This window comes from Pithys albifrons, chromosome 3, assembly GCF_047495875.1.
Source record: "Pithys albifrons albifrons isolate INPA30051 chromosome 3, PitAlb_v1, whole genome shotgun sequence".
Classification (NCBI taxonomy): domain Eukaryota; kingdom Metazoa; phylum Chordata; class Aves; order Passeriformes; family Thamnophilidae; genus Pithys; species Pithys albifrons.
In genome coordinates this window covers 95,847,917-95,860,857 of record NC_092460.1, presented here as the reverse complement: position 1 = coordinate 95,860,857, position 12,941 = coordinate 95,847,917, and the positions used below count along the sequence as shown (strand labels likewise).

Below are 12,941 nucleotides of genomic sequence, written 5' to 3'. Positions count from 1 at the left end.
AAACTGGAAAGGCAGATCCTAAGAGATGTGCCTTAGTTTCATGGTCTGGTTATCTAATCTGAATTTGTCCTTAGAAGAGGCAAGAACCACACTAATGTCTGGGCATCTCAGATGGTCTCTTTGACCAGAGTCATGCAGCAAATGGAACAGAGGATTTTTAGTTACAGGATTCAGGTATCCTACAACATCATAGTGTACTGCCCTTAATATATTTTTGGACGGGATGTAAGCATCTGCTGGAGACACTTCTCAGAGTACAACAGGGATGTGCACTTTAAGATGATGCAAAGCTCCCAGCTTTTAAGTAATTAAAGTAAGAAGAATCACAGCATTGTTAAGGTTGGAAAAGACCTCTAAGATCTAGTCCAACCATTAACATAATGCTGCAATCCTCACCACTAAACCATGTCCCACTGATCCATGTAGTTCCTGTTCCTCAAGTCCCTTGTCTGTAGAATGACCAGAACAGTTCATGAAAAACAGGGTTGGTGTTTGAAAACAGCAGGTGAAATGACATGATCCTTCCTCTGTGAGCACTGAAGAAGACTGTCAGAACTGTGGCTTTATTTTGTAGGGGTATAAATGCCACCTGAACAAATGAGGTGCTGTGCAGACTTTTGCAGCTTAGATTTCTGAAGGTCCAGCTGTCTTTAGGCAAAAGTTCCTGCCTGAATGGAGGTTTCCCATGGTTTAGACACAACTGCAAAGTTGTTTGATTTTTAGGCAGTGGCTACTTCCATCTTCACTTAAGACCTCTTTAGTAGGAACATAGGAATTGTTACAAGCCAAACTATAATGTCTGCACTTGCTTTGCTTTGGTAGGTGCATTTAGTTGTTCCTTAGCTGATTCAGCCTCTTGGAAAATGCCAAGGTATGGTAGATCTTTTGTTCAGTTTCAATATGGAGAAAGAAGAAGAAACGTGCTTTTTCAAATTGGTATAATCTGCTATATATGTCCAGATAAGATCTCAAGAAATAATAGACCCTGCATATATCAGTGTCAGAATAGGGAAATGCTTTGAAAAAAAAAATTATGGAGATCACTTATGCCTCAAGAAAGGTTTAAGGTCATTATTAGAAGAAAAAAGGGTTATTTTCTTGTGAGAATGCTGCTATCAGATAAACCCTAGGAGACAATGAGCTCTTTTTGACTTAGAAGATGAAAGTGGAAAAAAGGTACTTAAATATTCACTTTAGGAAGAAAGTGATCATCAGTGGAGAGGAAAAAACTGCTTAGCAGCTCATTTGTGAAGTGTATAATGGAAGGAAGTTCTCAGTACGGGGAGAGCTGTATGTTTTGCTTTTGATTCTGGATAGCTTTGCTGTGACTGCCACAGAGGATGTAATGTAAATGTAATAGGTCTTCAAAGACAATACTTCCCTTTCTAATAGGGGTCAGGATTAATCAGAAAGGAGCAAACAGTTCAGGAAAGATGAGGATTGTAAAAACAAACATGACTGGGTATCCGAGCCGGGCAGGTTTCCCTTTTTAGCATCCATGCATCACTGTCTCAGAACAGACCGCATAGCATCCTATTAAATTAGCATACACCAGGCAACTAAAACAAATTAGTTCATCTCAGAAAGTGAAGAGATTCTTCAGAAACTTTTATTTTTGACTAAATTTCTGTGCTTTTGGTGGTTCATTCATCTTTGAACCTAATTTTATGGCACTGAAGCCCAAATGCCTCATTCTGTGCTGCACTTGGTGGCTTTTCTTGCCTGGAAGTCTCCTTGATCATGTGCTTTGGTGCCTGGAATGTGAGTTGGAGTGTCCCGAGGTCTGTGGGAATTCCCATCTGTGTGGCTGGGAGCCATCCCAACAGTGCTCTGCTCCCCTGCCTGCTTTACAGCACGGGTCTCAAACTGGCATTTCCCTGCTGGCCCTCAAAGCTGGGCTGAGCTGGCTCATGGTGGTGGGCAGGGGGAAGTGCTCAGGGTGCAAGGGAGCAGGGTGGCACCTTTGCTGGTGCCTCCCAAATCATGTTTGAAGGAAGGGAAGGGATTTCCTCAGTGACAGGGCATGCCAGTGGTGCGTGCCATGTTCTGCTGTGACCTTGAAATTCATCCTGAAGTAAACTAATTTCAACTACAGAATGAGTTTTAAATGGTTTCCAGGAATTTTAGCTTGAGTGAAAATGATTGTTGCCCTTTAAGGAAGTGACTGTGTTCTAGTGAAGGTGGTCCAGGGGAAGGGGCAGGAATGTGAAGGAAATCACCTCATCATATTGTCATCAATTCGTGCTTTATATTGTGCAACATTAAATGGACGATTTCTGACTTCATAGAAGTCTCTCTCCTCAAAGTAGCTTTCCTTTAAGTAGCTGACATGGATTGACATGGATTTCCCATCTTAATTCTAGTTCTTTTGATGGGGTCTTTTTTGCATTTTTGTTGTTTTCTCCCCCCCCCCCCCCAAGATTATAAAATATTGAGCAGTTAAATTGAAAGAAATTATAAGCCTCAAATTGGCATTAAAATTCTTGCAGCTGACTCTGGTGACAAAAACTGTCAAAACAGTAAGCTGATGTAGATAATAGTATCCAAGGAAATGGAAGTTAAATCCAAACAAATAGAAAACCTTTCAGTGACTACCCAAGATGAAAGTTTTGTCTGTTCTTTCTATTCCAGAAAGTTGCTCTGCGATGGTGGGGGGGAAACGAAACTGGTTTTTAAGGAGGGGAAAGACAAAGCTCTACCTGCAGCATGAGGTCATTGGGTGTCTCAGTAATAGTCATGGCTATAAATCCCTGCAGACATCTTGGTACTGATGTGATTACTTTCTCCCCAAAATTATGTTAAAGAGGGAGCAGCAAAGAGATTGGAAAGATGAATCTGGAGTTGGGGGTGTGCTGCCCATTCCTGTGTATGGTGACTCCCAGGTTCCTCTCACACTGTGGGAAGTGTATGGTCATTCAAAGACCCCAGTGTTTTTAATTTACGTCCTAAACTGGACAAAATGCTGAGAATATTGGCATGGGGCAGTGGCTCAGGGCAGACAGAAACATGTCAGTGCTCCAGAAAGAACCTCCTTGCTACAGGAACACCCAGAAAAGCTTATTTTTGCCCCTTGCCATTGTTTGAATGTCCATCAGGCAATAGCAGCAGCCTTTTGGGACAGTGGGAAGTGCTGTTTGTCATCAGTAATGGGTTAACAGCAGCCACTCTCCCTGGGCATCCTCTATGGGGTCATCCCTGCGGGTGGGGATCGGGATCAGCCCTGGAGAGGCAAACCGAGGTCAGACACAGCCCAAGGCAGGCCGTGTGTTGTCACAGCAGACTCTCCCGGGGCCCCAAAGTAGCAAACAGCCTTTTCCCTTGTGTCTGGGTGGCTTAGTGGAAGTTAAATGAGTAGTGAGGCTAAAAATACCGGTGTTAACATGCGATCCCGGTTTCGGTGCTCATGCCCGGGCAGAGGAATTGCCATAGAAGGGGCTGCAGGGTTGGAACTGTGTGTTTGATGAATGAAATGGCTAGAAAAGGCATTTGTGCTCTAAAGAATAGATGGCTGCGACCAGATTAGTCAGTCTGTTTCTTTTGCCCATAATTTTATAGCCAGCTCTTGGAAATGTGTAGGGATATCTGGGTTATGTACCATGTGCAACACAGTCCCCAAATCCTTCTGTTTTCCTCTTGGCTCACTAAAAACACCCTCCACAGTTTGGGGTTTTTGACTTTGCATTCAGACATCACTGAGCTGTTGAAAATTACATTGTAAGTTCATTTTCATGCAGCCGTCAGAACATTGATGGGCGTGACTTCAGAATGAAAAACTATCTCCAGCTTTAGTTTGGATTTATGTTGGGATGTGCCTGGATCATGTGTGGAGAGAGTGAGGAGGTGTGTACAGAAACAACTGAGTAGAAAATTTAAAAAAAAAACCCCAAAACAACCAAAAGAGAGAACATGACTTGCAGAAAAATGGCTTAGTAGAAAAGTGGTCTGCAGGAGTAGAATCTCCCTGGTATTTGCTGGTTACACAGAGCCTGAGCTCATCCCACAGTTAACTCCTTGAGGCCTATGGAAAAATCTGAAAATGGAAATGAAATTTTTATTTATACATACCTGTCTCTTTTTGTGGTGAAATGCAAAGTCAGCTTTTCTGGGGAGTCATGGAGCAAACTTTGGATGTGGTTGCCAAAGCTACACTATGAAAATAATCTTCCATTTGGTAGGTCTCACTTTTATTCAGTCAGTCTCCTGACTCAGGATGATCTTCATGGTGCACATGGTATATTTTTCAGATGATGAATGTTCATTAATTTTTTCCCATGGTTTGGCCAGGGCAAAGTACACAAGGAAAGCGACTGTATGCTAATTAAGAACATTAGCTATATGCAGCCTGAAGATGTGAAATGTTTCCTGGCCATTTCTATTGATTTAGTGTGACAGAGCACCTGCTAATGCAGTGGAAAACTGCTCAACATAGAGGTTAAATGGAAAAAATGAAGTTTTATCCCTCCATCAACTCTTTGTCTTCATTTTGTCAGTATTTTTGTGACAGCAATTTGTTTGTTGAATGAGAACAGATTTGCTGTCACAGTATATGCTGTCCATTTTATTTCAGAAATTAACTGCTCATGTTAAACTGGAGTTCAAACAGAAGAAGGAAAAAGTTATTTGTTCTTTATTTTCCTTTGATCTGCAGGATAGCCCAGCCTTGCAGCTGTTGCTTTCTCATAGGAAATCCAATCTGTTTGGGTATGAATGCTGTTCATATTCCAATGTTAATCTTCAAATTCTAGTGTTTAGATAAAAGGAAGTAACTGGATGACAAATAATTTAAATTAATTCAAACTATAAAAGATTGTCATCTCATAGGATGTTGCATAGTCCAGGTGTTCCAAAGGGGGGAGAAGTCAGAACATCTCAAACTCCCCCTAGGAATGTGACATTACCTCAGTGTCAGTCACCAAGTACTTTAACCTCTTTTTTTGTCTTGTGTTGTTCCTAATTCATATAGAAATGATCTAAATCACAAATTAATTCCATGGCTTAATTAGAAGTTTGAAAAGAGTAGTTCTCTAGGGTGAATGATAACATGGTCAAAGCTTTCAGAAATAGGTTGTTGCCTCACATGTATTTTGGCAGCTAAAGGTGGTTTCGTTTTACAGAAGTTTCTCACCAATTTCCACCACTGTCCTACTTCCTCAAAACCATGATACATTTTTATTTGTTTGCTATAATCTCCAGGCAGGACAAGGAAGCTCTGGATGGATTTTGAAGCCCTTGTTCAAAGAGGCAAAGACTGGGTCCCCAGGCATGTTGGAAAGGTTGCAATTACCTCTTTTCCATCTGAAAGGAAAGCAACCTCCCAACCATTGTAGACACCTTTAAAATCATAACTTTTAATCAGTTAACCTCTTTTCTCTATTTTTTAAAAAAATCTATATTGGAATGTGAAAACACTTTTGGGGGAGGAGGAGAATAAAACTCCCTCAAATATTTTCACAGAGAAACCTTCCTTGCTATTTCACAGAACCAAAAATATTCCTGTTTGCTTGTGTCCTTCACAAAGTCCTGTTTTTCCATGCATGAAATTTCAGATAAAACCTCATCATTCAAAATACAAGATTGACTGGGAAGGTTTATGGGTCTCTTTTATGCTCAGTTGTGATAACTATGGAAATGCTGACATATGGGGCGGGTCTTGGGAGCATCATGTCATTACAGACACCATGTGGTACCTGCTAGGAGAGGTGGGGTTTCAATCCAGAGCCCTGTCTGAGCTGCAGACCTGTAGCATTCTGGTTGCCAAACATCTCCTGGATTGATTTTTTTTTCCTTTTAATTGTGTAACACTGCTTGATGATGCTTAATGGAAGACATGTCCTTTAAACAAAAAGTCCTGTCACACTGTAAAATAGAATGTTTTCCAAACCCAAACTTCTTTACGGAATTTTGTATACAATCAGTTTTTAACCCTCAATAAGTAATTGTAAGAAATTCTTGGAGATAAATTTCTTCCTTCATAAATAACACAGTTTTAAAGGCCATAACTCTTTTTTTGGGGCGGGGAAAAAAATCCTCCTTTAGCAAGCCTGCCACTCCGGTAGTTCTGGGGAACTTTTTTGTGGAGGTGGGACATTTGCTGTAGGATATAGTGCTGTTAGCAAGAAAACAAGCAGCCTTGTCTTTCCGACTTTCTGGTATTTATCTATTCATGTGTGAAGCTACAGGGTTTTATTGGGGGCTGGACTGGGCCATTAAGGGTAGATGGATTCAGCTGGGCGTTTGAAATGATGGTAATTCCTTGCCCATCTATTCAGTATCATTTTTGACTCTTTCCTGACTCCAACAGACTCCAGAGTGTCTTTGCTGCCTTTCCCTTGCTGATGCTCCCTCCTACCATTTGTTTTTTCTTGCCTTACTCTTCTCTCTGTTTAACACATTGATCCTTATCTGTATCTGTTCCCTCCCTTCTCTTTCCTTCCAGCACTTCACTTTGTTTTGTGCATTGACTTGTTGCTTTGCCCCCTCCCTCGCTCTGGGAACACAGGAGCACGTACAGCGCCCAGGGCAGCGCAGCCTGCCCCGCATCTGCCTCCTCACATCTCCCTGCTGCCTTCCCGGCACAGCCACCTCAGCCCTCCCCCTGCATTGCCCAGGGGCTCTTCCCAGCACCAGCGATTTTATGCCATGGCCTCCTATAAAAATCAATGTTAAAAAGCACCCTGTCAGTGCCCAGGCTTGACACGTGAGGAAACACTTTAGCTGAGCTTTGGCTTATTTCAAGCTTTAATGAGAAAGGTAGTTAAGGAGATATAGCTCTGGGGTTTAGGAGCTCCCCCCAAAAATTTCATTGAAATTCACAGAGGCTTTTTCCAACCAGTGGCACACCTCTCTGTTCTGGTAAGTGGAGAAAGAAATCTGGCAAAATGATGAAGCCAGATGAAATAGAGGCATTTCCCAAAGTTGGCTTTCTTGGATAGAGGGATATAAAGGGATTTCCATTATTTTGTTGTCTGAGAACAGCAATGAAATCCAGATTGAGATGGGCACTCCCTGTGTTTTTACAATACCTTAAACACTGGGAGAGCTGTGTGATCAGTAAAGAACTGCAATGAATATGATGCTTCTCACAGCATTTAACTGAAAGCAAAAAGCTTTTTCAAGACACAGGTGGGGTGAAGTGCAGTGTTGAAAGCATAAGCAGATGAGGCTTAAGGGGTTCATGCAATATAACTGGAAGCAGCCCTGTGAGTTTCTGAGTGCTTTGGTCTGCAATCAAAGCTGGTAAGCACTGAAAGGTCCTTGGGCTTTCCAGCAAAAGGATTTTATTGCAATCCTGGTCTGGCTTTCCCAAGCATGAGGGTCAGGATGAAAACCTAATTTGGTACATAAAATTACTAGAACTGTTAATAAGAGGAAGGCAAAGAACAGGTCATTAAAAACACTTAGGGTGGCTTATTTGTGCAAGCCCTTTGGATCAGTTGTGTGGACCCTAAATTGGAGCCTGTGATGCTCTGATGTGCTGTGGTAGATTATACACAAAGCAAGAGACAGTGAATCATTCTGGTACTCAGTGGCATAAAGTTGGGCATAGTTTGTCCCTTGTAGTAAGAATGATGCAAAACATTCTTGTTCAGAGGTTCAGTGCCCCACGTAGACAATCTGTCAAACATCTGCCGTAACAGTGTGCAAGTGTCTTTTTTCACCCTTTCCTAAACTTCCTATCACTGTTCCCCTATCACTGCTGGCTGCAAAAGAATTTCTGGATAAGCAGGCACTTTCTTTCCAAAGCTGTAGTCTCTTCCTCTTGGTTATCCACTTATTCACAGGCTTAATGAGTCATTTGGCTGTTTTGCAACTCAGGAACTGTTGGTGAGGTCACAACCTCCTGGTTGTGTCATCGAAGTGCATGACAAAAAAGGAGGGGACTGGCCAGGGAAGGAAATGCTTTTGTTTATCCACAAACAGCTAGATAAGCAGAAGTTGTGGGTAATGAAAGCCAGAGAAAGCTGGTGGTAGCCAAATGAGGCTGTGAAAAAATATTAACCCTTTAAGAGGGGGTTGGAGTGTAGTTGAGTTTGCTCAGCATGGTCCTGAGAATTTATCAGAGAGAGCTGTATAGGAGAGCAGAACAATCTGCTGATGGAGTGGAAAATAGTAAAAGAAAGAGTATTTTTATTTTTTATAAACCAAATATGAACCTTCAGCTGCTGGATCATAGAATTAAAGAATGGTTTAGGTTGGAAGGAATTTTAAAGATTCAATCCCCTACTGTGGGCAGGCACATCTTCCATTAGACCAGGTTGCTCAACCTGATCCTTCAGTTGTCATCATGCTAGATAAATCCTTGGATCTGATGTCCCTTGGAAAAAGGGGGTGCTTCAGGAGGAGGTGTTGGTGAATAGGAACAATGGTTTGCTGTTTCTCATCAGCTTGTGCTGTCTTGTCCAGTACCTTGCTGCTAAACCAGTAACAAGTTCCAGAATATGAGAATGGTCCTAATGTACCTCTCTGTCCAGAATAGCAGTGTCTGAATGGTGCTCAAAAACCTCTTAAGAACTGAAAAAAATGTGTATATAGCACTGACTGTAACGTTTTCCTGGCCTCTTCTCAGTCAGGTCCAGATGCTTTGAAGGAAGCATTGAGAGTGGAAGGAATAATACACTGTTATGAAATAACCTAATGAAGGAGAGGCACTGCCCACTCCTGGCAATTAGTGACTGGCTGCTGTGATGATGTTTCTTTATTTGTGTAATCCTCTCTGGGGTAACCATAGGGAGGCTGCTGTTAAGGTCAACGTTTGGACTTGTGATTTAATCTAATTCTTTGGCTTTAGTGGTTACACACATCAGTTTGTGTTGTGGAATAACTCTGTATACATAGAGAAATTCTGACGCTGCTTCCCTGCCTGAGTCAGGGTTGAGCCAACCGTGAGATGCTCTGGGCTGCCAGAAGGACCAGAGTGGGGGCCCTGACCTCTTGTGGTGACTCAGGAACCAGGAGCACTCTTGGCACTGATGCATCTCTTAGTCCCTGGGACTTTGTGCTGCTAGGTGAATTAAACCTCCAAAAATCTTGGAAAGGGCAAAAGTACATCATCTCCCTGGCCAGCAGGCAGGCTATGGTCCATGCTCCTGTGTGCAGAAATGGGACTTTCTCATTTTCAAGCTTTGCTTATATCTCTGGTGGACTGTGGTTCTTTTTTAAAGCTGTTGCTTTGGGTAAGCCTTTAATGTTTTGTCTGAGTGTAAATGCCTGCATATGTTTGTAAAGGCAAAGAAAGATGCTCATCATGCCATTGCTGTGATTAACAAAAGCAGCTTTCAAAAGACACCAGCAGAACTATATTTGATGGTTGTGTTTCAGTGAACAGCTTTCAAAGAAAAAGCACCACTTTAAACCATGGTTTTCCCTTTCTTCTTTCAGAGGTGCATTCTCTGAAGTTGTTTTGGCTGAAGAGAGAGCAAGTGGGAAACTCTTTGCAGTCAAGTGCATTCCCAAGAAGGCATTGAAGGGAAAGGAAAGCAGCATAGAGAATGAAATCGCAGTGCTGAGAAAGTGAGTATCAGACCTTCCTTTCTGCCTCTTTGCTTCACTCAGACTCTTGCATTTAAGGAGCAGTGATTGACAAATGTGACTGACAGGGGGTTCAGACCATCACAGGCAGACAAGATGACCCAAGTTTAAACGGTGCTGAAAATATTTTGAGAAATGCTCTGGTTTTCTTTTGTATTAATGAAACCAGATGACTGTAAAGTGGGAAAGAAGAGGAGTTAGCTTGGAGTGAAGCCTGTGGTGCCATGAAAGGGCCCTATCCACTAATAATAAGAGCAGTTGTGTTGCAGACTTTGAGGAGAGTAAGAGCAACGTTATAATTTTCAAATGTTTAAAACAGTCTGTGTACTAATTACTGTAAAATTATGACATGCTATGGATTGTTATAGGAGATGGTGGTAACCTGTGCCATGGAGAGGTACCTCTGCCACTTCTGGAAAGAGATTTATCAGGATTGTCCACAGTATGAATTTTTTCCTCACTGTGGCAGGAAAACATGGATAAGAATAAAGCATTTCACAATTGCTATGAATTCATTGCAGTCATTAGTGGCTTAATCCTTACTTCTTTCTCATCTTATGCCCTGAAGGTGGGATTCATCTCCCCTGACTTGAGACATTTGGATCTGAACTCATCACCTTTGACTTTCTTTCTAGGCAAAATGGAAACAGATTGGCCATGGTAGGATTAGTTCATGTGGTTTATTTTAAACTTCTAAAAGTGCCTTGTTCTTCTCATTGAGTTAAAGGTAGCACAACTGTATAGAACTCTACCTTGGACAGGAGCACTGTGATTCCTGCTGCACTGCTGTGCCAAGTGGGACTTCTTGCCCCAGCTTTTGGTCATGTCGAAGCTGATGGCTGATCATCTGGGCACCATGTGACAAAACAGATCCTAAAATCTGACTGGATGAGTTAAATGCTCAGACAGCCTAAGCCAAAGGAGCTGGTTCAAGGGCAAATGCAGCCATCTTAGGAGAGAGTGTGTCCCTTTTCAGTGGAGGGACATTAATATGACTCCAAACAGGTATTTGCAGCATTTGTTTTCCATTGCTGGGCCCACCTCAGGTCAGTACAATGTAAACCCAGTGACAAATGGAGCCAGTTGTCTTGATGTGTGGTGTTATTGAGAATCTGTCATGAAATTCAACCATTGCCATCTCTATAACCAGACAATAATGACCAGTAACCACAGCTTGAAAGGGTCTTGATGTATGTGGGTTTGTCCCCCGATACTCATGGGTGGGGTATAAGAGTGGCAATATTGACAATGCATTAAGAATTGCCTTGCACCAGCCTTGACCTGAGGCTGCTAGGGCAGAGAAATAATTTAGATTATTTCTTGCTTCTGTGTTGTGAAATGTTTCTGTTCCCTGCAAACAATTTCCTGAGAAACCAGGAGGCAGCACCCAGGCTGTGCTCCTCCAGCTGCAATGGCAGGAGAGTAAGTGGGCGGAAAATTCCCTAATTTCATGCAATTAGATCTACTCAGTCTCTTGTCCTGTGCACGTTAGGACCTTAAAAGAGATTTTTACTTTTTTTTTTTTCTGCTGATGTCTTCTACTTAGCTGTTGCTAATACAAACTTTGCATGCCATTGTTTTTATTCTGAAAATAGACATCCTTTCTTGCAGATGCAGAATTGAATTTGCATGTGCCACCAAGGAAACGTTTAGAAAATAACAAACTAGATCTTCCTGCAATTGAGAGAGGGGATGTCAACCTGTTTCTCTGTTCAATGAATTCTCTGCTTCAATAGCTGTCAGTAAAAATAGATTTGAGAGAGGTTGAATGGATCTTGAGTATCAGTTGCTAAGCTCCAAAGGTATCTAGATGTCCTTGCTTTTGTTTCTGATAGTTTAACAATGACTGGGGAAGGCTAATTTGTGGTTGTCTAATGGGTGGGTGGGATGCCAGCGCCCTGGTCTGCCCTGCATAGCTGTGAGGTGCCACAGCCTTGATATGCCTCTTCTGAAGAGGATGTGCACAGAGGATGCCTGGCAGGAGGAGTTTGTCCCTGTGCCCTGAGAGGAAGGAGTGGAGCCACAGAGGTTGGATGCAAAGCAAATGCAAATATGCTCATGTACTGATTCCAGTCTCCCTTTCTGCTTTTTGCATCATGTTTTTTGAGGGTGCTTAAACTCCCATGGGATAAAAGTCCCAAAGGACACCCTGCCTGGGTAAAGTGCAGGCAAACTCCTTGTGATCCTTCAGAGAAGGATCTCTTGTCTGACACTGGACTTTCTCCTCCTATATTCAACATCATGTTTTTGTCTTCCTCCTGACAAGCCGTGTGCTTTCCAGCAGACATCTGCCAAGTGTTGTGAAATGCAACTGTCCTTGAGTGCCCCTGGTTATATGTCAAATAGGGATCTGCTGGGGGATCCTGACTACACTCCCTGCAGCCTCTCCCAGCTCTTATGAGAGCTGCTAATGCACCTGTGTGCAGTGAGAAGGTTTTTAGGGACAGTCAGAGATTGTGCTGGCATTGGTACATACAAGTGTCACCCATACTTTGTACCCCCAGTCTGCCCAAGTGAAGGTTTGTTACCCTGCCAATCCTGCCAAATGATTCATATCTGGCAGAATCAATATGGAAGAAAGTTTAAATGATGTTGTGTATTACAGTCATATTTTAAATAATATTTTTTAAATCCAGGATTAAAAGTCTGTGCTTGGAGTACTATAGGCAGTAGACCCTGGTGATGAAAACTTGGATCCCCTCCCATTTTTGCTGCTTTCCTTCTGTCACAAGAGTTATTGTCTGTGAAACACCTTTTATGCAAAAGACTTTCAAATAGGGGGTTTTACCTGCAGTTACTTTCCTGTCCTTTCTTGTGTCAGCAGACCCAGAAGAGTGGGTATGAGAGAGGAGGTTTCTGGGCTGAGCTTTTAGTGTGAAACCAGAACTTCTGTCGACCCTTCTGTGTGTCTGAACTAAAAAGCTGTTGGAAGTATTAATGCAATATTCTGTGTAGGGGAAGGTCAGTGATCCCCATGGAAGGTAGGAGGTCTTATCTCTGTGTCTGTGGGCTTGGATGCTCTCACTGCCAAAACAAAATGACACATTTTCGAAGCGATGTTCTGCTAAGAGAAGAGTGAGCTGCCAGCCAACTGATCTGCATGTTTGTGTGCATGCCAGAGTGAATCATGCACACTCCATAATTCTGTTTTTCCAGCCATGGCCAACAAATGTGTTCTTAAAAAAGAAAAAAGGCGGAAGAGCCGTTAAGTCAATATTTACGCCTAGCAACCTTAACAGGGTTCTTCCAATATGGACTCTTTTGTGTCCCGTGGAAATCCATGGCAACATTCCCTGAAGACTCTGATGGGTGGGGATGGAGTGGGAAGGCACTTGCTGTTGAGTACTGTGTTGGGAGAGACTGAGTCTGCAGTTAATCCAGGAGCCTCAGCCTGACAAAGCATTTAAGCATGA

The 12,941-nt window shown here is 42.5% G+C and overlaps 1 protein-coding gene across 2 annotated transcripts in view; it reads left to right on the top strand.

Moving 5' to 3' along the window:
- Nucleotides 1–12,941, top strand: part of CAMK1D (calcium/calmodulin dependent protein kinase ID) — a 221,546-nt gene that overhangs the window by 87,610 nt on the left and 120,995 nt on the right. Inside the window, exon 2 of one of the 2 annotated variants that reach the window (XM_071552799.1) lies at nt 9,379–9,510. The exons of the other annotated variant lie outside the window; for it this stretch is intronic. Coding sequence (XP_071408900.1) covers nt 9,379–9,510 — 132 coding nt within the window. The remainder of the gene's footprint in view (nt 1–9,378; nt 9,511–12,941) is intronic. 2 annotated transcript variants of the gene reach the window in all.